This window comes from Neolamprologus multifasciatus, chromosome 2, assembly GCF_963576455.1.
Source record: "Neolamprologus multifasciatus chromosome 2, fNeoMul1.2, whole genome shotgun sequence".
Taxonomy (NCBI): Eukaryota; Metazoa; Chordata; class Actinopteri; order Cichliformes; family Cichlidae; genus Neolamprologus; species Neolamprologus multifasciatus.
The window spans coordinates 28464705-28487730 of record NC_140440.1 but is presented as its reverse complement, the minus strand read 5'-3'; the positions used below and the strand labels follow the sequence as shown (position 1 = coordinate 28487730).

The 23026-nt window shown below is 40.0% G+C and overlaps 3 protein-coding genes across 10 annotated transcripts in view; all 3 read right to left on the bottom strand.

Moving 5' to 3' along the window:
* LOC146524648 (protocadherin beta-16-like) overlaps positions 1–23026 on the bottom strand; it is a 277164-nt gene that overhangs the window by 202139 nt on the left and 51999 nt on the right. The gene's annotated exons all lie outside the window — the stretch shown is intronic.
* The window catches only part of LOC146524649 (protocadherin gamma-A11-like), a 124271-nt gene that overhangs the window by 54636 nt on the left and 46609 nt on the right, over positions 1–23026 (bottom strand). The window lies entirely within an intron of this gene.
* Positions 1–23026, bottom strand: part of LOC146524650 (protocadherin gamma-C5-like) — a 298508-nt gene that overhangs the window by 249098 nt on the left and 26384 nt on the right. For 2 of the 7 annotated variants that reach the window (XM_085174250.1, XM_085174296.1), the window contains exon 1: positions 7–4336. The exons of the other annotated variants lie outside the window; for them this stretch is intronic. In XM_085174250.1, the coding sequence (XP_085030376.1) occupies positions 7–2397 (2391 nt within the window). In that variant the 5' untranslated portion in view covers positions 2398–4336. Of the gene's footprint in view, positions 1–6; positions 4337–23026 lie in introns of those variants that run through there. 7 annotated transcript variants of the gene reach the window in all.

Here is a 23026-nt window from a genome sequence, read left to right as displayed (position 1 = left end):
TCCTACCTCAGGAGAACCATCGCTGTCCCCAAACACATCAACAAAGTCTGATGGACTTTTCTTCAGAGTCTGGTCAGCAGGCAGCGTGTTGTCATTGTATGATGTCACAAACTTAAAATCACTGGTTCTTGAACCTGTGGTCAGGTACGCATCATAATTGTAAGCGCTGCGTAAAGTTCCTGTGCCATCAACATCTGCGTAATTAGGAGGGAGATAACCGCTGGGGATGGCAACTGCTCCATCAAACAACAGTCTGGGCTTTCTCTTGCGACAAAACCTCAAACCCAGGATGATGATGATGAAAGTCAGAAAAAACGTTGACACAGACACCAGCGCGATGATCAGATAAGAAGTCAGTTTGGAATTGCTCTCATTATGAGAGATATCCTTCAGTTCTGGCACCTCCGCCAAGTTATCAGAAATAAGTAAATACATGGAACAGGTGGCAGACAGAGAGGGCTGTCCGTTATCTTTCACTGCCACTACAAGGTTCTGTTTCATGCTGTCAGATTCAGAAATGTCCCGCTGTGTCCTGATCTCTCCGCTGTGGACACCAATAGTAAAAAGTCCCGGATCAGTGGATTTCACTATATGATAGGACAACCAAGCGTTCTGTCCGGAATCTGCGTCCACCGCGATCACTTTGGACACCAGAGACCCTCCGTGTGCAGCTTTGGGGACCAGCTCGGTCATGAAGGAGTTGCCCTCCGGGGAGGGGTACAGGATCTGAGGAGAGTTGTCATTCACATCTGAGATGAACACACTCACGGTCACGTTGCTGCTGAGAGGAGGAGAACCGTTGTCTCTGGCCATCAAGTGGATTTTAAAACTCCTGAACTGTTCATAATCAAACGACCTCACAGCGTGGATCACACCCGTGTCTCCGTTCACAGACAGATAGGAGGACACCGGGGCACCGTTCACCTCACCAGCTAACAGAGAATAAACCACTGTACCGTTCTGTCTCCAGTCGGGGTCTCGAGCACTAACGGAACATAAAGTGGAGCCCGGTTTGTTATTCTCACTCACATATGCGCTGTACGACTGTTCCTCAAACACTGGTGGGTTGTCGTTGATGTCAGCTACAGATAACTGAACACTTTTAGAAGAGGACAGAGGTGGAGAGCCCTCGTCAGTGGCAGTGATTGTAATGTTATAATCAGACACTAGTTCGCGGTCCAGTTGTCCTGTGGTCACCAGAGAATAATAGTTTTTAATAGATGGAACCAACTTAAAGGGGACACCCTGCTGGATGGAGCAGCGGACCTGTCGGTTATTCTCAGAATCTCTGTCCTGCACGTTAATGATGCCCACCTCTGTACCAGGTGGGGCGTTCTCGGGTATGGGGATAGACATTGATTTAACATGTATTACTGGTGCATTGTCGTTCACGTCAGTGACTTCAATACTTAATGTTGAATATGAAACTAACCCTAATCCATCTTTAGCGCTTATCTGCATTTCATATGATGATACTTTTTCGTAATCAATTGCGCCAGCCACTCTCACTTCTCCAGTTCTGGGGTTTAATGAAAACACATCGCTGTTTTCATCTGAAACATGATCAAATCCATAAGTAATTTCGCTATTTAAACCTTCATCTGGATCATTGGCACTCACTGTGATTACTAATGCTTCCAGAGGAGAGTTTTCAGGCAGACTTGCTTTATAGACATTTTGACCAAAGACGGGTACATTATCATTAGCATCCAGTACAGTGACGTGTATGACCACAGTGCCCGATCTCTGTGGAGAGCCTCCATCGAAAGCGGTGAGTAACAGCACAATCTCTTTTTTGTCTTCCCTGTCTAGTTCTTTGTCTAAGACTAGTTCACAGTATTTACGACCACTCGCCTTTGTGTTCACATTTAGTTTGAAATGATCATTCTGCTGAAGTGAATAGCCCTGAACAGCATTTTCTCCGATGTCCGCGTCGTGAGCTTCTCCGACAAGAAAACGTTCGCCTTTATCCGCTGACTCCTGTATTTCAATCTTAAGTGATTCCTCTTTAAACTGTGGTGAGTTATCGTTGATGTCTTGAACGCGGATATGAATGCGGTGCAGTTCTAAAGGATTTTCCAGCACTAGCTCCTGTTTCAGAACACACGACGCCTTTTTCGCACAAAGCCCCTCTCGGTCGATCCTTTCTTGTACAATTAACTCACCAGTATTGAGATTTACGCTGCAATACTTTACACCGCTATCTTCTGTATCTATACGAGGCTTTCGAGCGAACAGTCTGCCCAAATCAAGTCCCAGATCCTTAGCGATATTTCCAATTATAGATCCACGTTTTATCTCCTCTGGCATAGAATAGCTCACGTCTCCACTTACGGTCCCGAAGGTAATATACATATAAGCAAGGCCGCAGTGCAGTGCATATACGCTGTATCCCATTGTTACTGCGGAAAAAAACAAATTTTGCTAGCAGTTTTGTATAGTAAGATCTACAATGACCAATTTCCTTCCATACGCGAAAAAATCACCCAACGTTTGGCGAAAAATAACTGCAACTACATATCCGAGGTTGAAAGTCATAGACAGTGAAGGGTGGGGTATTATTGCAGTCTCTCATTTGCTGGTACACACTGACACCATGAGTATTTCTCTAGGTATAACAACACAACAGTATGATTTCATTTCAAACAGAGACACGTTCAGAGAAAATTGCCAGTCGAATCTACAAAAACGTTGTGAGAACAAAGAGATAAATTAAGTTTGCCAGATAATTATATACAACTGCTACCAGGGTAGGTCAACACCAAACTAAACCATGTTTCCTTCAAGAGCTTCATGTTTTCAAATTAATTTTATATTTCGGGTCATTCCACAAAAAACTATAAGCTGGAGCATTTAAATGATAAATATTGTATGAAGTGCCAAACCTATATTCCACGATGTCATGACTCTCTCTCACTAATGAAACTATGATCGTTATTTTCATTCTTAATGCACTTTCCTGTTTTACATTTCCACCTTCTTGTTTAAAAAATGTATTAAGTAAAACTGAGAAAAAGCTGTATTGAATACATTCATGTATAGCCTGTAACAGTTACATTATTTAAAACAACAACACTTTTCTCCTTTTAGAGGTGAAAAATGTCAAAAATAAACGTAAGCATTTTCCTTTTAAAGTAAACTTCCTCAATTATTCTGTTTTTTAGACTGTAAATCCTGACTTTATATTTCCACCACTGCAGTTTTTACTCTGCTAAAACAATTTCTTTTAAATAATTACTGTTCAGCGAACATTTTAAGAGTGTGGAATCTGTAGAAACATCGGTCATACATTTGTGTGGGGAAAAAGTATTTTCTCTGATTGCTTAAATCTGTCCTGATGAATAAAATGTTTAAGCTGTTGCGGTTTTTTCTGACAGCGGACTGTGTTTTTAAGATGAAGGTTTACATGTGGTGAAACTACGAACCGATTTAATGCTGATGCTAGATATAATTAAAGACAGACTGATCCATAATCTTTATCGAGTCTAAGCAAAGAGACCATACCATTTCATTAAACGCGTGGATACAACAAATGCCTCACATAAGATGTTTAGTTTAACCAAAAATTACAGTGGATTTGTGAAATTCATATGCTAGCTTGAAGTTTCTTCATTTAAGGTACAGGCTAGCTGTCAGTGAAATTTGAGGTCATAACATGTTATTTAACACCATAAAAAAACTTTCAAGTTCTGTAAGACAAAACTTTTGGTTGAAACGTTCATTTATACAGCGCAAAGGGCATGATGTATGTGGGGAGGGTCTTTCTGGTATTTCAAATATCGCGTAACATACATAGGAACGAAATGCGCGAAGAAAACAAATAATTAGGAAATCATCATGAAATGTACAACTGGCACCTATTAAAAGAAACACACTCACTGGAGGGAGGCAATTTCTTTAACAAAATCACAGATAAACGAAGCCAAACTACACCGAAGCAAACAAAGACATTCATTCTTCTTGTTGAAGGTGCACAAAGCTCAATGTCTACTAATATCAAACAAACAAACAAACCAAAAACTTCAGCACCATGGATAGAGTAAGAGAGACACAAAAGACATTCTCTATTCAAACTTAACTTGTATGGCAGCAGAAATTAATTTTAAAATAATGTAAACGCCATGAATTTCTTCCACGTGAACACTATCAAATAAGTGAACAAAAAGGCTTAAATGTGAAAGAAAATCGGAAACCTTGAGTCAGCAAAGCGAATTTTCAACGAACAGTCCTCAAATGTCTCAAAGTAAACACCAAAATATAACCTGAATGGAAAATAACAAGATTGAGAGAAACGTGGCTGTTTCATTGAAACTAATGTGAAGGGAATAATTATGCATCATACCTCTGTGGCAGTATCGCAGTCCCCGAATACATCAGCAAAGTCTGATGGACTTTTCTTCAGAGTCTGGTCAGCAGGAAGCGTGTTGTCATTGTATGATGTCACATACTTAAAGTCACTGGTTCTTGAACCTGTGGTCAGGTACGCGTCATAATTGTAAGTGCTGCGTAAAGTTCCTGTGCCATCAACATCTGCGTAATTAGGAGGGAGATAACCGCTGGGGATGGCAACTGCTCCATCAAACAACAGTCTGGGCTTTCTCCTGCGACAAAACCTCAAACCCAGGATGATGATGATAAAAGTCAGAAAAAACGTGGACACAGACACTAGCGCGATGATCAGATAAGAGGTCAGTTTGGAATTGCTCTCATTATAGGACAGATCCTTCAGTTCTGGCACCTCAGCCAAGTTATCAGAAATAAGTAAATACATGGAACAGGTGGCAGACAGAGAGGGCTGTCCGTTATCTTTCACTGCCACTACAAGGTTCTGTTTCATGCTGTCAGATTCAGAAATATCCCGCTGTGTCCTGATCTCTCCGCTGTGGACACCAATGGTAAAAAGTCCCGGATCAGTGGATTTGACTATATGATAGGACAGCCAGGCGTTCTGTCCGGAGTCTGCGTCCACCGCGATCACTTTGGACACCAGAGAGCCTCCGTGTGCAGCTTTGGGGACCAGCTCGGTCATGAAGGAGTTGCCCTCCGGGGAGGGATACAGGATCTGAGGAGAGTTGTCATTCACATCTGAGATGAACACACTCACGGTCACGTTGCTGCTGAGAGGAGGAGAACCGTTGTCTCTGGCCATCACGTGGACTTTAAAACTCCTGAACTGTTCATAATCAAACGACCTCACAGCGTGGATCACACCCGTGTCTCCGTTCACAGACAGATAGGAGGACACCGGGGCACCGTTAACCTCACCAGCTAACAGAGAATAAACCACTGTACCGTTCTGTCTCCAGTCAGGGTCTCGAGCACTAACGGAACATAAAGTGGAGCCAGGTTTGTTATTCTCACTCACATATGCGCTGTACGACTGTTCCTCAAACACAGGTGGGTTGTCGTTGATGTCAGCTACAGATAACTGAACACTTTTAGAAGATGACAGAGGTGGAGAGCCCTCGTCAGTGGCAGTGATTGTAATGTTATAATCAGACACTAGTTCGCGGTCCAGTTGTCCCGTAGTCACCAGAGAATAATAGTTTTTAATAGATGGAACCAACTTAAAGGGGACACCCTGCTGGATGGAACAGCGGACCTGTCGGTTATTCTCAGAATCTCTGTCCTGCACGTTAATGATGCCCACGTCTGTACCAGGTGACGCGTTCTCGGGTATGGGGTTAGACAATGATTTCAGATTTATAAATGGTGCATTATCATTCACATCAGTAATATCAATAACAACTTTTGCTTCTGAAGAAAGGCCATAACCGTCTTTTGCTTCAACAAGCAATTCGTATTTCGACCCCTCTTCATAATCGATTTCACCTGCCACAAGAATTTCTCCCGTTTTGGGATCAAGTGAAAAAAGCTTTTCTAATTTATCAGAAACTCGACTAAATTCATATGTAACCTCTCCATTAACGCCCTCATCTGCATCTGATGCGTTTATTCTGATAATTGGAGTTTTCAGTGGTGAGTTTTCCGGTATACTGGCTCTATATACGGCCTCTGTGAACTCGGGGGCGTTATCATTAGCATCAAGAACAATTACGTGTATGGCCACTGTCCCTGATTTCCGAGGGGAGCCACCATCCATGGCTGTGAGCAGTAATTTAATTTCCTGCTTCTCTTCTCGGTCTAACTCCGTATCTAAAACCAGCTCACCGTATTTACTGCCAGAACTTGTCGTCTGAATGCTGAACACAAAGTGAGCGTTTTCTTGTAAAATGTAGTTTTGAACGGAATTTTGACCTATATCTGCGTCATGTGCTCTATTAATGCGATACCTGGCTCCTTTGGCAGTTGATTCTCCAATTTCCAGCTTTATAATATCTTTCGGAAAGATTGGCGCATTGTCGTTTATGTCCTGCACCTGCAGGGACAACCGGTGCAGCTCCAGCGGATTCTCTAACAGCAAGTCGAATTTGAGAACACACGAAGGCCTTTCTCCACAGTGATCCTCTCGGTCTATTCTCTCCGCAACGAACAAATCTCCGCTTCTCTGGTTTATTCCACAATACTGTCTTTCGCTTCCTTCCAAGTCAACACGAGGTTTTCGAGCAGACAGTCGACCCAGATCCAGTCCGAGATCTTTAGCGATATTTCCAATAACAGATCCGCGTTTCAGCTCCTCTTGTACGGAATAGCTCAGATCTCCGTTTGCGTATTGCGCCATAACAAAGAAAAACACAAAACTGAGGCTTTGACAAAGACTTCGGCTCTGCATCATCCTCAGAAAGCACTACACAGTTTAAAACACGCTATTTGAACCCTTAAGAAACACGTCCCTAGATCAGTATATGAGCCTTTCAAGCAACTGTCGATGCTGTTGATGACTAGATAAAGCAGGGTGCTCGTTCTGATGGGTGGTGTGCAACATGGGTTCAACACTAAGTCCATAGCTGGTGTATAGTGACACCGTGAGTGCAAAGGATATATAATAATATCAGAAAGTATTTTTAAATGCCTTTTCTGTTGTTGTTTTTTTTTTGTTGTTGTTGTGTTTTTTTTTTTGACGAAGTGGTTGTTCAAAAGTAAACTTTAATAAAATCGTAAGAAAGTGTAATAATACGCTATTTTTTTTATTTTACTTTGTTATTTATTTATTTATTTTGTGCTATATATTTAATTCAACGGCGATGCTCATATCATGTGTTACAAGGGTTTTGAAAATAATGTCTCTTTCTAAAGTGGTCCTCCTAAAGAATGCGATAATCATAGAAAACTTTGACGTGCGGTACAACATTTTCAGCAAATCATTTCCTCTAGTTTTAATGTAAGGCGTTTCAAAATCACATCGAAGTCAAAAACTCTCCAACCCTCTTTAACACTTTCACTCTCTCTCTATGTCTTGCAACATTTTTTCTTTCATTTTCTCCCCCCAAAAAAGTTCCAATAAATTTCCCATGACAAGTTAAAAAAAAGTGTTCACCGATATCACCGAAGGCCACGACTATGACCTAACAGATAATTAAAATGAGTGGTACATTACAAACTGACCTAAACGAGGGCAATTTTGGTGTTTATGTTTCCCTCCGTATAAAAAGGTAAAAGAGATGTTTACATTATGATTGCTGTGGGATCTTAAATAGTAACAGACAATTATAAACATTCAGAAAAACGCGGTAAACGGCGTAGAAAACAAAATATACATGTAATACTTCAGTTACAGACGCTTAAACACTAGGCCGCCGATAACCATTTTCCTTTAGTCACTCCAATGATGTGATATGTTTTCCTAATAATAAAAGGTAATTTTTAAAAAAAAGGCAAACTGCAACACAATAAATGAGGCACATATGTGTTGGTGAGAAATAACTTCACTGTAATCTAAAGTGTTTTCAAAATGGAAAACAAATCTAAAAATCCAGAAAAATTTTCCAGAATATTAATACCACGCGCAACCAGTTCAGTTTGTTCGGCAACAAGGTCAGAGACAGGATGAAAAAGCGGATATAGTGCTCAAAAGATAAAACCACGGAAAACGTAATAAGCTAAACAGTTTTACTGAAGAAAATTAAAATAATAAAGTATATAATTAATTAGTAACGAACTATCACACCCCGTGCATTTAGAATAAGTGAAAGAAACAGTGAAGCGTGCCCAAACTGCTAACGGAACTTACCCAAGGTATTTTTGTTTACTCTGGCATGTGATATGTTACTTAAAATACATATAAAAAAAAAAACAAGTGCAAGAAAAATAGATTGATTGTGTTCATAAAAGTACTTTCTGCATCACTGCAAGACTGTCAGGAAGACAGATAAGAAATATAAAACGCCTGTTCCTACCTCTGGTGAAGGATTGCAGTCGCCGAATACATCACCAAAGTCTGACAGACTTTTCTTCAGAGTCTGGTCAGCAGGCAGCGTGTTGTCATTGTATGATGTCACAAACTTAAAGTCACTGGTTCTAGAACCTGTGGTCAGGTATGCATCATAATTGTAAGTGCTGCGTAAAGTTCCTGTGCCATCAACATCTGCGTAATTAGGAGGGAGATAACCACTGGGGATGGCAACTGCTCCATCAAACAACAGTCTGGGCTTTCTCCTGCGACAAAACCTCAAACCCAGGATGATGATGATAAAAGTCAGGAAAAATGTAGACACAGACACCAGCGCGATGATCAGATAAGAGGTCAGTTTGGAATTGCTCTCATTATAAGACAGATCCTTAAGTTCTGGCACCTCAGCCAAGTTATCAGAAATAAGTAAATACATGGAACAGGTGGCAGACAGAGAGGGCTGTCCGTTATCTTTCACTGCCACTACAAGGTTCTGTTTCATGCTGTCAGATTCAGAAATGTCCCGCTGTGTCCTGATCTCTCCGCTGTGGACACCAATGGTAAAAAGTCCCGGATCAGTGGATTTGACTATTTGATAGGACAGCCAAGCGTTCTGTCCGGAGTCTGCGTCCACTGCGATCACTTTGGACACCAGAGAGCCTCCGTGTGCAGCTTTGGGGACCAGCTCGGTCATGAAGGAGTTGCCCCCCGGGGAGGGGTACAGGATCTGAGGAGAGTTGTCATTCACATCTGAGATGAACACACTCACGGTCACGTTGCTGCTGAGAGGAGGAGAGCCGTTGTCTCTGGCCATCACATGGACTTTGAAGCTCCTGAACTGTTCATAATCAAACGACCTCACAGCGTGGATCACACCCGTGTCTCCGTTCACAGACAGATAGGAGGACACCGGGGCACCGTTCACCTCACCAGCTAACAGAGAATAAACCACTGTACCGTTCTGTCTCCAGTCGGGGTCTCGAGCACTAACGGAACATAAAGTGGAGCCAGGTTTGTTATTCTCACTCACATATGCGCTGTACGACTGTTCCTCGAACGCAGGTGGGTTGTCGTTGATGTCAGCTACAGATAACTGAACACTTTTAGAGGAGGACAGAGGTGGAGAGCCCTCGTCGGTGGCAGTGATTGTAATGTTGTAATCAGACACTAGTTCGCGGTCCAGTTGTCCCGTGGTCACCAGAGAATAATAGTTTTTAATAGAAGGAACCAACTTAAAGGGGACACCCTGCTGGATGGAGCAGCGGACCTGTCGGTTATTCTCAGAATCTCTGTCCTGCACGTTAATGATGCCCACCTCTGTACCAGGTGACGCGTTCTCAGGTATGGGATTAGACAATGATTTCAGATTTATAAATGGTGCATTGTCGTTCACATCAGTAATATCAATAACAACTTTTGCTTCTGAAGAAAGGCCATAACCGTCTTTGACTTCAACAATTACTTCGTATTTCGACCCCTCTTCATAGTCGATTTCACCCATAACAACAATTTCTCCAGTTTTCGGATCAAGTGAAAAAAGCTTTTGTAATTTATCAGAAAGTCGACTAAATTCATATGTAACCTCTCCATTAACGCCCTCATCTGCATCTGATGCGTTTACTCTGATAATTGGAGTCTTCAGTGGTGAGTTTTCCGGTATACTGGCTCTATATACGGCCTCTGTGAACACGGGGGCGTTATCATTAGCATCAAGAACAATTACGTGTATGACCACTGTCCCTGATCTCTGAGGGGAGCCACCATCCATGGCTGTGAGCAATAATTTCATTTCCTGCTTCTCCTCTCGGTCTAACTCCGTATCTAAAACCAGCTCACCGTATTTACTGCCAGAACTTGTCGTCTGAATGCTGAACACAAAGTGAGCGTTTTGTTGTAAAATGTAGCTTTGAACAGAATTTTGACCTATATCTGCATCTTGTGCTGCATTAATGCGATACCTAGCTCCTTTGGCAGCTGATTCTCTAATTTCCAGCTTTATAATATCTTTCGGAAAGATTGGCGCATTGTCGTTTATGTCCTGCACCTGCAGGGACAACCGGTGCAGCTCCAGCGGATTCTCTAACAGCAAGTCGAATTTGAGAACACACGAAGGCCTTTCTCCACAGTGCTCCTCTCGGTCTATTCTCTCCGCAACGAACAAATCTCCGCTTCTCTGGTTTATTCCACAATACTGTCTTTCGCTTCCTTCCAAGTCAACACGAGGTTTTCGAGCAGATAGCCGACCCAGATCCAGTCCGAGATCTTTAGCGATATTTCCAATAACAGATCCGCGTTTCAGCTCCTCCTGTATAGAATAGCTCAGATCTCCGTTTGCGTATTGGATTATATTAAAGAGAAAAACAAAGCAAAGGCTTTGACAAAGACGCTGTCTATGCGCCATCCTATGACAACACTACAGAAGTTAAAACACGTTATCTTAAATCTTTTAAAAACAAGTCCCTGGATCAGTATATTTCCATTTTTTTGTCGCTGGTATTGTAGACTGCAGAGAATAGAATGGTCGAACCCACTGATGGGTGGTGTGCAAAGTAGGTTGAAATTCCCCTGCTTTGCTGGTGTATAGTGACACCCTGAGCCTAAATAGCACATAACAGTTTTGCAGAAAACTTTTTTGCTTGATCCGTGAAGATATCATTTCTCTTTCATACTTTAAGAAAAACATTTCAATGCGGGTATTCAAACACAGCTGTATGAAGGCAGGATTGTGTAATTTTTTCTTCACTACTCTTTATGTGACTTTTTTTTTTTCATTGATGTTTACAGGCTACATTAAATGGCACTATCTCTCATCCGAATCAAAACTTTGAAAACATACAAATGCTTCGTATATTTTTCCACGCATCATTTACATTATAGCTGCATTTTTTAACATTTTGCCATTGCTTGAAAGTCAGTCTTGGTTTTCCTGTTAAACTCTCCCTAAATAGTCTGGATAGCTTTTAGAATTTTGTCTTGAGACGCACAAAAACCCTGCCCTTAACTTATACGAAGACCATTAAAGAAACATTAGTTCACTAAAAATATGCAATGAATAATAACAGAAAATAACAAAGAACCAAACCAGTGCTTTCAGTGTTTCAGTAAAAAATGTCAATACAAGCATTACCTCAGTTACCATGAGATTTAAAATAAAGGAGTGATATTACTACTTCTTTCATGAAGAAACAACTTCTATAAATATGTACAATTCGCTACCGAGAGTCATGTATAACGTGAATTGTCACTCTGTGACCACAAACAATTTTATCCGGTTACACTTGTGATTCTACTTTTCCTTATTTTTAATCGTAGTTAAGAATAGATGTGATGTCATAGCAAAATCTTGTTAGGAAAATGGAACACACGTCTCCATAAAAACAAATGAAACTGTTAAACTGTAACCTAAAAATAAAAATAAAAAATTTAAAAGTTATACATAAAACATAGCAGCATAGCAGCGCATTCCCCATGAAAATACGTCACAAGAGGAAAAAAAAGGTTCAGCACCAAGGATAGCATCGACTAGGCCTGCTCAGCACCAAGGACAGAGACACAGAGCACCAGCTGCATGTCGGCTCCAAAGACACAGACAAGGGCAACTGATAAACTCATTGCAAAGTGGAAAAACAGCAATTCCAACTGCCTCTCTGCCTCTCGAACAGAAGAACAAGAAAAGTATTACAAGTTTGACCCACGCTGGCTAACTTTAATTGAAACACAGATACTTTTGGCCAATTAAATAAACAAATAAACAATAAAACAAGACAACATAAACTGTGTTTCAAAGCTGTTGAGTCAACATGTACCAACAGTATAAGTTCAACGAACCCTGCCATTCATTAGACAGGTTTGTAGAATTGTTCTGTTGTCAGAAAACACAAATTTTACAAAAGTTATTCTTTTATTTATTGCTGTGATGGAACTGTCTAAAATATACTAAATGTCCTGCAGGAGATCTAAGCTGATATCTGATGACAACAGAGGACATGGGCATGTGTCATAATCTGTGTAATACTGAAGGTGATAAGTAAGAACATTAGAGCATTTTCGGGATATTTCCTCTAAGAAACCCTTAACAGCTTAACTGCCCAAGGTATTATTTTGTCTGGCCTTTTAGCAAAATGATCAAAGAATGCCTAACCAAAGTTTTCATTTAAAAACTATTTAATTTAATACTGTCATACACATACTCAGAAACCTGTCAAGTAAAGAGTTCACTTTTTAACTCTTCTATTCAATACGTTATGATGGACAGACCGTAACTCTCAAGAACATAACACCGCACAAAGAAAATAAGGGTACAAGTACAAGAATAAAAACTAACAAGAAAAAACACGATCATATCAAGAAACAGAGGATTAACATCAAGTGAAAGTATCTATTTTTTTACTTGTACAGCGGTCTGTTTCTTATTTAAAAGCAAAGTTTAAGAACCACGTGCGAAAAAAAAACACTGCTCAGTATGAGTGTTTTATCAAAAAGAGAAAATAAAATATTGAAGTTCCTTACTTGGCAAAAGTATCACAGTCTCCAAACGCTTCGAAATTAACCAATATTTACAAGCTGTACAGTTATTGAAAATAGGACATGCGATATCTTCCTACCTTAGGAGACATATCGCCATCTCCAAACACATCTGTAAAGTCTGATGGACTTTTCTTCAGAGTCTGGTCAGCAGGCAGCGTGTTGTCATTGTATGATGTCACAAACTTAAAGTCACTGGTTCTAGAACCTGTGGTTAGGTAAGCGTCATAGTTATAAGTGCTGCGTAAAGTTCCTGTGCCATCAACATCTGCGTAATTAGGAGGAAGATAACCGCTGGGGATGGCAACTGCTCCGTCAAACAACAGTCTGGGCTTTCTCCTGCGACAAAACCTCAAACCCAGGATGATGATGATAAAAGTCAGAAAAAACGTGGACACAGACACCAGCGCGATGATCAGATAAGAGGTCAGTTTGGAATTGCTCTCATTATAAGACAGATCCTTAAGTTCTGGCACCTCAGCCAAGTTATCAGAAATTAGTAAATACATGGAACAGGTGGCAGACAGAGAGGGCTGTCCGTTATCTTTCACTGCCACTACAAGGTTCTGTTTCATGCTGTCAGAGTCAGAAATGTCCCGCTGTGTCCTGATCTCTCCGCTGTGGACACCAATAGTAAAAAGTCCCGGATCAGTGGATTTCACTATATGATAGGACAACCAAGCGTTCTGTCCGGAATCTGCGTCCACCGCGATCACTTTGGACACCAGAGAGCCTCCGTGTGCAGCTTTGGGGACCAGCTCGGTCATGAAGGAGTTGCCCTCCGGGGAGGGGTACAGGATGTGAGGAGAGTTGTCATTCACATCTGAGATGAACACACTCACGGTCACGTTGCTGCTGAGAGGAGGAGAACCGTTGTCTCTGGCCATCACGTGGACTTTAAAACTCCTGAACTGTTCATAATCAAACGACCTCACAGCGTGGATCACACCCGTGTCTCCGTTCACAGACAGATAGGAGGACACCGGGGCACCGTTCATCTCACCAGCTAACAGAGAATAAACCACTGTACCGTTCTGTCTCCAGTCGGGGTCTCGAGCACTAACGGAACATAAAGTGGAGCCAGGTTTGTTATTCTCACTCACATATGCGCTGTACGACTGTTCCTCAAACACAGGTGGGTTGTCGTTGATGTCAGCTACAGATAACTGAACACTTTTAGAAGAGGACAGAGGTGGAGAGCCCTCGTCAGTGGCAGTGATTATAATGTTGTAATCAGACACTAGTTCGCGGTCCAGTTGCCCTGTGGTCACCAGAGAATAATAGTTTTTAATAGAAGGAACCAACTTAAAGGGGACACCCTGCTGGATGGAGCAGCGGACCTGTCGGTTATTCTCAGAATCTCTGTCCTGCACGTTAATGATGCCCACCTCTGTACCCGGTGGCACGTTCTCAGGTATGGGGTTAGTTAGTGATTTCAAATTGATGGCTGGTGGGTTGTCATTGACATCAGTTATATCTATAACTACTGTACAATAAGAGGTAAGACCCGGTCCGTCCTTTGCTCTTACTCGCAGCTCTATTGAACTCTCCGTTTCATAATCAAGTGACCCGATAACTTTTATCTCTCCTGTCTTATGATTAAGTGAAAACAAAGATACATGCTCATCAGAGACATGATCGAAGTTATATGTAATATCACCATTTGGGCCAGTGTCTGCATCAGTTGCGCTCACTGTAACCACTACGGTATCTAAAAGAGAGTTTTCAGGCACACTGGCTTCATAAACGGCCTGGCTGAACACTGGGGCGTTATCATTAGCATCCAGAACAGTGATGTGAATAATCGCAGTACCTGATCTCTGAGGAGATCCACCATCTACAGCTGTAAGCACTAATTCCAGCTCTTTCGCTTTTTCTCGGTCTAATTCTTTTAATAAAACTAATTCGGAATGTTTCCTCCCAATAACATCTGTATTTACATTAATGGTGAAATGCTCATTGTTTTGTAAATTGTAACGTTGCACAGCGTTTGTGCCTATGTCGGCATCGCGGGCTTCCGTAAGTAAAAATCTTGCTCCTTTGACTGCCGATTCTCTTATTTCAAATGAAATCAGATCCTCACTAAACTCTGGCGCGTTATCATTTATATCTTGCACATGAATACTGATGCGATGAAGCTCTAAAGGGTTTTCCAGCACAAGCTCCTCTTTTAAAACGCAGCTGGCTTTTTTACCACAAAGACTTTCCCTGTCGATCCTGTCACTGACAGTCAAATCTCCGGTGCTCAGATTAATGTCACAATACCTTTTATCGTCTCTGTCTGTGTCAATGCGGGCTTTACGCGAGGAAAGAGTCGCGATCCCAAGACCCAGATCTTTGGCGATATTCCCTATCACAAATCCGCCTTTCATCTCCTCTGAGATAGTGTAGCTCACGTCTCCATGGGCGAAATGCAAGGCCACGAAAAGGAAAACCACACAATAGCAATTCATAGCCAATCTTCCGTATACTGCACTTCCCATGATATCAAGGTTTAATCCTTTCCTGGAAAATTCCTTGAAAGTGATCAAAATTAGAAATTGTTATATTCTAAAAAAAAATCCCAGCGTTTGTCTTTTGTAACGTCCTTAACCTAGACACGCTACACCAAAATAAGGCTTCGCAATGGCAGAAAAGAATGGATGAAGAATAGAGATCTCCTGTCTTTGTTGGTGCACAGTGACACCAAGAGTTTCGTTAAATTATTGCACCGCAAACCCAAACAAGAGGCCAGCTTCGAGTTATAACGCCGTTATTAATCAATATAAATAATGACAATCTAGGGACTTCGGTGTTATTTGGTCATTCATACAGATTTTTTTCCTGTCCAGCTGTGGTACGCCTTTCAACGAAATAATAAACCAAATTTAAAACAAATCCATGTGTAATCCTGCAAAAGACGAGTAAAAGCTATAGTTGCTTACAAATTCAAACCGATACTAATCCATCTGCAAGGGCTGTTACTAAATCTATAGAAAGCAACTTGTGTGCACATGAGCCAAAATCAAAGACCTTAAGGAATAGTGGCAATATACTATATTCATTATCAACCATCTCTCAAGCACACTTCAAGGAAGACCTCTAGTATCAATTTCTACATCAGACATAAAATAAGTTCCTGAGAAATTAATAAAAGGGAACCACAAATATTGCCCTAATGTAAACTGCTTCACTTATTCAATCAATGCCTCACTTTTTTTTTTAATTTTTTAAATCAATTTTGTGTATAGAAACATAAGACATTTGATTCAGAAATGCCAAAAACAAATATTATATGCAATACCCTTGGATAATATACAGCAGAATCAAATTTAGTAGCTCAAGGATATTCCATCTAACTTGTTTCATTGAATTTCTTTAACAAACAACCTAAAATATCTCGACAAAGAACAATGACTTTCCACTATTACTATCAGAATAAGGTAATACCTTAGAGAAACAAATATCTCACATAAAGTTCATGATTTGTGTGGGTATTAACTCTTACATCCACTTCTAAATTCAAGCAGGTAGGAATGAACCAATGCTGTTGCCATGTGTATTCAAAAAAAGAAAAGACCAAAAAGTAAGATAAATACATCCTTATTTTTTGTAAATCTTAAATTACCAAGAGAGATTAGATATTGTAATAACTTAAGTATCTTCTTTTCTTAGTAAACAAAGATTGTCTCACTCAATGTCTGGTAATAACCTACTGTAAAAACACCAAGCATTAAATAGTGAAATCTACAGGTCTGGAATGAGTTAAGAATTTTGTATGTTTGTTTTTTTCCCCTGTGCTGTTAATGATGAAAACCTTCCTATGCAAGAATTTGGTGTAACATCATAACTTACCAGTTTATATGTATAAAAAAATAAATGTTTCACAACATCAAAGTATTATTTAACAGCACCAGTGCTATTCAGTGGTCTGAGTGTCAGGGTTGGTCACTGAGTAGAAAAGGAAAAGCTGCTACTGAGAATTCCAAAAGGGATTAACTTTCAGCATGTGATTTTAACTTATATTATTTAGCAGTTTGCATTGTCTTATAGTTCTCCAACCACCAGACAAGACTGTGCATTCTCAAAGTATGGCATGCTGATACTGGAATTATGCATCTGTTGTTTTTAATTTGTTCTCTCAGTTAGAAGTTACAGAATAGAGAAAAATATAGAGGAATACAATTATTGCACTTTATTTGTAGTATAAAAGTATGAAAAACTAATGCACTGATAGTTCAGCTTCAATTGCATTGCAGTGATTAGTCATTGGGTGAAAACTGAGACGCACAAAGTCAGGTAACACCACTGATAATGGCATAATTTTGACCCAACTCATTGTACCCTCAGAGGTCAGAACTTTTATGCACCTGCTTTGACAAAAGCTAATACTGAATGTCAGAGTAGTCATCAAAAGCTAAATTTTGCACCTAAAGATTTTAAATCGGCAAGGCATAAAAACTACCCCTAAATATTTGCTATGACCATTTATGCAGCCAATAGCAATAGTATACTGTAATACTGTCAAGGCCACTGGCCTGGAAACAAAAGACTTCGAAAGCCATTTTGAACCTACTACAATATTAGATTGTATAGCCTAAGTTCAATTATATGACCACTGCATGGTGAGTTAGGTTATCAGACTAAATCAATGAGGACAATAGCACTATTTTGAAATGGCTGTTGCTGTATGTACATGTCATATATAACCAAGAAATGAAAAACTAGCTCAACACCTAACATACATTGTGAATCAGGAGCTAATTTTTTTCTTCAGGGATGATCAAAGCATAAACAAATAGCTTTTAACTGGGTGGATTTCAAATAAATAAATACAAGGAAAGCCTATTTAAAACAACCGAGACCTTGTATTTGTGAAATCTTAACAAAACTTAACCCTTGAAAATCGATTTAGTATAGTGAAGAATAGGAATAATGCCTCAGTACTAGGAATCTAATTAAGAACATTATGCTATAAAAACACATGTTGCAACATCAAATATTCAGTAATTTAAGAATGATTTCTCTCATATGTATTTGAAAGCTGCACTTGCAAATAAGACTCTAATGTAGATGATTATTAAAAACTTGTCTCATAACCTCTTAACTTTCTGAGCAGAGAGGATAAACAAAACATCAAATTAATAAACACAATGAAATGATACCAGAGCACTATTCTAGAGGATCATCTAAAATTTTGTATAAAGTCAGAGAGTTCAGATCAATAGAGAAGAATAAAGATATGCCATCAATGACAAAAACATAACAGGGCCCTACTTTTAGGGAATCCCGTTATCAACCAAATAATTTACAAACTCTGATGGACTTTTCCTCAGAGTCTGGTCAGCAGACTGCAGTTGCAACACATGAAAAATCCAAACTCTAAAGTCAACCAAATCTCATGTCTCAGGTGCATATGAAGCAATTCTGAATCCAATTTACATTCAGTAGTAACTTCAAAAGACAACTTAACAAGCAGTGTGATGTTCATAGAGAACACTGAAAAGTCAGTTAAGTGTTTCGATAAGTATGCTTAAAATTTAATCAATGATGGAATATAATCTCTATAGAAACCATATCCTATACTCTTCAACTAAAATTTAATTGTTCTTATGCATAAAATAATCCAGCCAGAAGCCACACAGCGTAGGAAAATATAACTGCATGTTCCAGAAACGTTTATAGTCCTCTTAACATTTTTCTTTTGATTTTATCGATTTTGAATTAAAAACCAAACTTCAGGAGCATAATCTACCTGGTGTCATACTACCCCATTAAACTGGTTATCTAATATGGTATTTGGTGGTGGAAAAAAAGTTGATATGAATTGGTAAGGCTGGAAGACATGAACACAAGAGCCTAGTTCAAAAACATGTCCTCCTACCTCAAGAGTCTCCAAAGAATCTCCAAAAACATCAGCAAAGTCTGATGGACTTTTCTTCAGAGTCTGGTCAGCAGGCAGCGTGTTGTCATTGTATGATGTCACAAACTTAAAGTCACTGGTTCTTGAACCTGTGGTTAGATAAGCGTCATAATTGTAAGCGCTGCGTAAAGTTCCTGTGCCATCAACATCTGCGTAATTAGGAGGGAGATAACCGCTGGGGATGGCAACTGCTCCGTCAAACAACAGTCTGGGCTTTCTCCTGCGACAAAACCTCAAACCCAGGATGATGATGATGAAAGTCAGAAAAAACGTGGACACAGACACCAGTGCGATGATCAGATAAGAGGTCAGTTTGGAATTGTTCTCATTATAAGACAGATCCTTCAGTTCTGGCACCTCAGCCAAATTGTCAGAAATGAGTAAATACATGGAACAGGTGGCAGACAGAGAGGGCTGTCCGTTATCTTTCACTGCCACTACAAGGTTCTGTTTCATGCTGTCAGATTCAGAAATGTCCCGCTGTGTCCTGATCTCTCCGCTGTGGACACCAATAGTAAAAAGTCCCGGATCAGTGGATTTCACTATTTGATAGGACAGCCAGGCGTTCTGTCCGGAGTCTGCGTCCACCGCGATCACTTTGGACACCAGAGAGCCTCCGTGTGCAGCTTTGGGGACCAGCTCGGTCATGAAGGAGTTGCCCTCTGGGGAGGGGTACAGGATTTGAGGAGAGTTGTCATTCATATCTGAGATGAACACACTCACGGTCACGTTGCTGCTGAGAGGAGGAGAACCGTTGTCTCTGGCCATCACGTGGACTTTAAAACTACTGAACTGTTCATAATCAAACGACCTCACAGCGTGGATCACACCCGTGTCTCCGTTCACAGACAGATAGGAGGACACCGGGGCACCGTTCACCTCACCACCTAACAGAGAATAAACCACTGTACCGTTCTGTCTCCAGTCGGGGTCTCGAGCACTAACGGAACATAAAGTGGAGCCAGGTTTGTTATTCTCACTCACATATGCACTGTACGACTGTTCCTCAAACACAGGTGGGTTGTCGTTGATGTCAGCTACAGATAACTGAACACTTTTAGAAGAGGACAGAGGTGGAGAGCCCTCGTCAGTGGCAGTAATTGTAATGTTGTAATCAGACACTAGTTCGCGGTCCAGTTGTCCCGTGGTGACCAGAGAATAATAGTTTTTAATAGAAGGAACCAACTTAAAGGGGACACCCTGCTGGATGGAGCAGCGGACCTGTCGGTTATTCTCAGAATCTCTGTCCTGCACGTTAATGATGCCCACCTCTGTACCCGGTGGCACGTTCTCAGGTATGGGGTTACTTAGTGATTTCAAATTGATGGCGGGTGGGTTGTCATTGACATCAGTTATATCTATAACTACTGTACAATAAGAGGTAAGACCCGGTCCGTCCTTTGCTCTTACTCGCAGCTCTATTGAAGTCTCCGTTTCATAATCAAGTGACCCGACAACTTTTATCTCTCCTGTCTTATGATTAAGTGAAAACAAAGATACATGCTCATCAGAGACATGATCGAAGTTATATGTAATATCACCATTTGGGCCAGTGTCTGCATCAGTTGCGCTCACTGTAACCACTACGGTATCTAAAAGAGAGTTTTCAGGCACACTGGCTTCATAAACGGCCTGGCTGAACACTGGGGCGTTATCATTAGCATCCAGCACAGTGATGTGAATAATCGCAGTACCTGATCTCTGAGGAGATCCACCATCTACAGCTGTAAGCACTAATTCCAGCTCTTTCTCTTTTTCTCGGTCTAATTCTTTTACCAAAACCAATTCGGAATGTTTCCTCCCACTACCATCTGTATTTACATTAATGGTGAAATGCTCATTGTTTTGTAAATTGTAACGTTGCACAGCGTTTGTGCCTATGTCGGCATCGCGGGCTTCCGTAAGTAAAAATCTCGCTCCTTTGTCTGCCGATTCTGTTATTTCAATTGAAATCAGATCCTCACTAAACTCTGGCGCGTTATCATTTATATCTTGCACATGAATACTGATGCGATGAAGCTCTAAAGGGTTTTCCAGCACAAGCTCCTCTTTTAAAACGCAGCTGGCTTTTTTACCACAAAGACTTTCCCTGTCGATCCTGTCACTGACAGTCAAATCTCCGGTGCTCAGATTAATGTCACAATACCTTTTATCGTCCCTGTCTGTGTCAATGCGGACTTTACGCGAGGAAAGAGTCGCAATCCCAAGACCCAGATCTTTGGCGATATTCCCTATCACAAATCCGCCTTTCATTTCCTCTGCGATAGTGTAGCTCACGTCTCCATGGGCGAAATGCAAGGCCACGAAAAGGAAAACCACACAATAGCAATTCATAGCCAATCTTCCGTATACTGCAGTTCCCATGATCGATCAAAGTTTAATCCTTTCCTGGAAAATTCCTTGAAAGTGATCAAAAATAGTGCTCTTTTTAAATATTCTAAATAATCCCAGCGTTTGCCTTTTGTAACGTCCTTAACCTAGACACGCTACACCAAAATAAGCCTTCGCAATGGCAGAAAAGAATGGATGAAGAATAGAGACCTCCTGTCTTTGTTGGTGCACAGTGACACCAAGAGTTTCGTTAAATTATAGCACCGCAAACCCAAACAAAAAGGCCAGCTTCGAGTTATAACGCCGTTATTAATCAATAAAATTATTGACACTCTAGGGACCTCGGTGTTATTTGGTCATTCATATTGATTTCTTTTTTTTTTCTTTTCCAATTGTGGTACGCATTTTCAATGAAATAATAAACCACATGTAAAACAAATCCATGTGTAATCCTGCAAAAGACAAGTAAAAGTACTAAATCTATAGAAAGCAACTTGTGTGCACATGAGCCAAAATGAATGACCTTAAGGAATAGTGGCAATATACTATATTCATTATCAACCATCTCTCAAGCACACTTCAAGGAAGACCTCTAGTATCAATTTCTACATCAGACATAAAATAAGTTCCTGAGAAATTAATAAAAGGGAACCACAAATATTGCCCTAATGTAAACTGCTTTACTTATTCAATCAATGCTGCATTTTTCTTTTCTTTTTTTTCATCATTTTTTGAATATAGAAAAATAAGAAATTTGATTCAAAAATGCAGAAAATAAATATTATAAGCGATACCCTTTGATAATATACAGCAGAATCAAATTTAGTAGCTCAAGGATGTTCTATATAACTTGTTTCATTGAGTTTCTTTAACAAACAACCTAAAATATCTGGACAAAGAACAATGACTTTCCACTATCACCATCGGAATAAGGTAAAACTTAGAGAAACAAATATCTTGCATAAAGTGCATGATTAGTGAGGGTATTAACTCTTACATCCACTTGTAAATTCAAGCAGGTAGGAATGAACCAATGCTGTTGCCATGTGTATTCAAAAAATAAAAGACCAACAAGTTAGAGAAATACATCCTTATTTTTTGTAAATCTTAAATTACCAAGAGAGATTAGATCCTGTATCATGTAATAAGTAAAGTATCTTCTTTTCTTAGTAAACAAAGATTGTCTCACTCAATGTCTGGTAATAACCTAATGTAAAAACACCAAGCATTAAATAGTGAAATCTGCAGGTCTGGAATGAGTTAAGACATTTGTATGTTTGTTTGTTTGTTTTTCCTGTGCTGTTAATGATGAAAACCTTCCTATGCAAGAATTTGGTGTAACATCATAACTTACCAGTTTATATGTATAAAAAACTAAAAGTTTCACAACATCAAAGTATTATTTAACAGCGCCAGTGCTATTCAGTGGTCTGAATGTCAGGGTTGGTCACTGAGTAGAAAAGGAAAAGCTGCTATTGAGAATTCCAACAGGGATTAACTTTCAGCATGTGTTTTGAAATTATATTATTTAGCAGTTTGCATTGTCTTATAGTTCTCCAACCACCAGACAAGACTATGCATTCTCAAAGTATTGCATGCTGATACTGGAATTATGCATCTGTTGTTTTTAATTTGTTCTCTCAGTTAGAAGTTACAGAATAGAGAAAAATATAATTTTAAAAATAGAATTGTTGCACTTTATTTGTAGCATAAAAGTATGAAAAACGAATGCACTGACAGTTCAGCTTCATCTGCATTGCAGTGATTAGTCATTTGGGTGAAAACCGAGACGCACAAAGACAGGTAACACCACTGATAATGGCACAAGTTTGACCCAACTAATTGTACCCTCAGAGGTCAGAACTTTTATGAACCTGCTGTTACAAAAGTGAATATTATACAATACTATAAAAACACATGTTGCAACATCAAATATTCAGTAATTTAAGAATGATTTCTCTCATATGTATTTGAAAGCT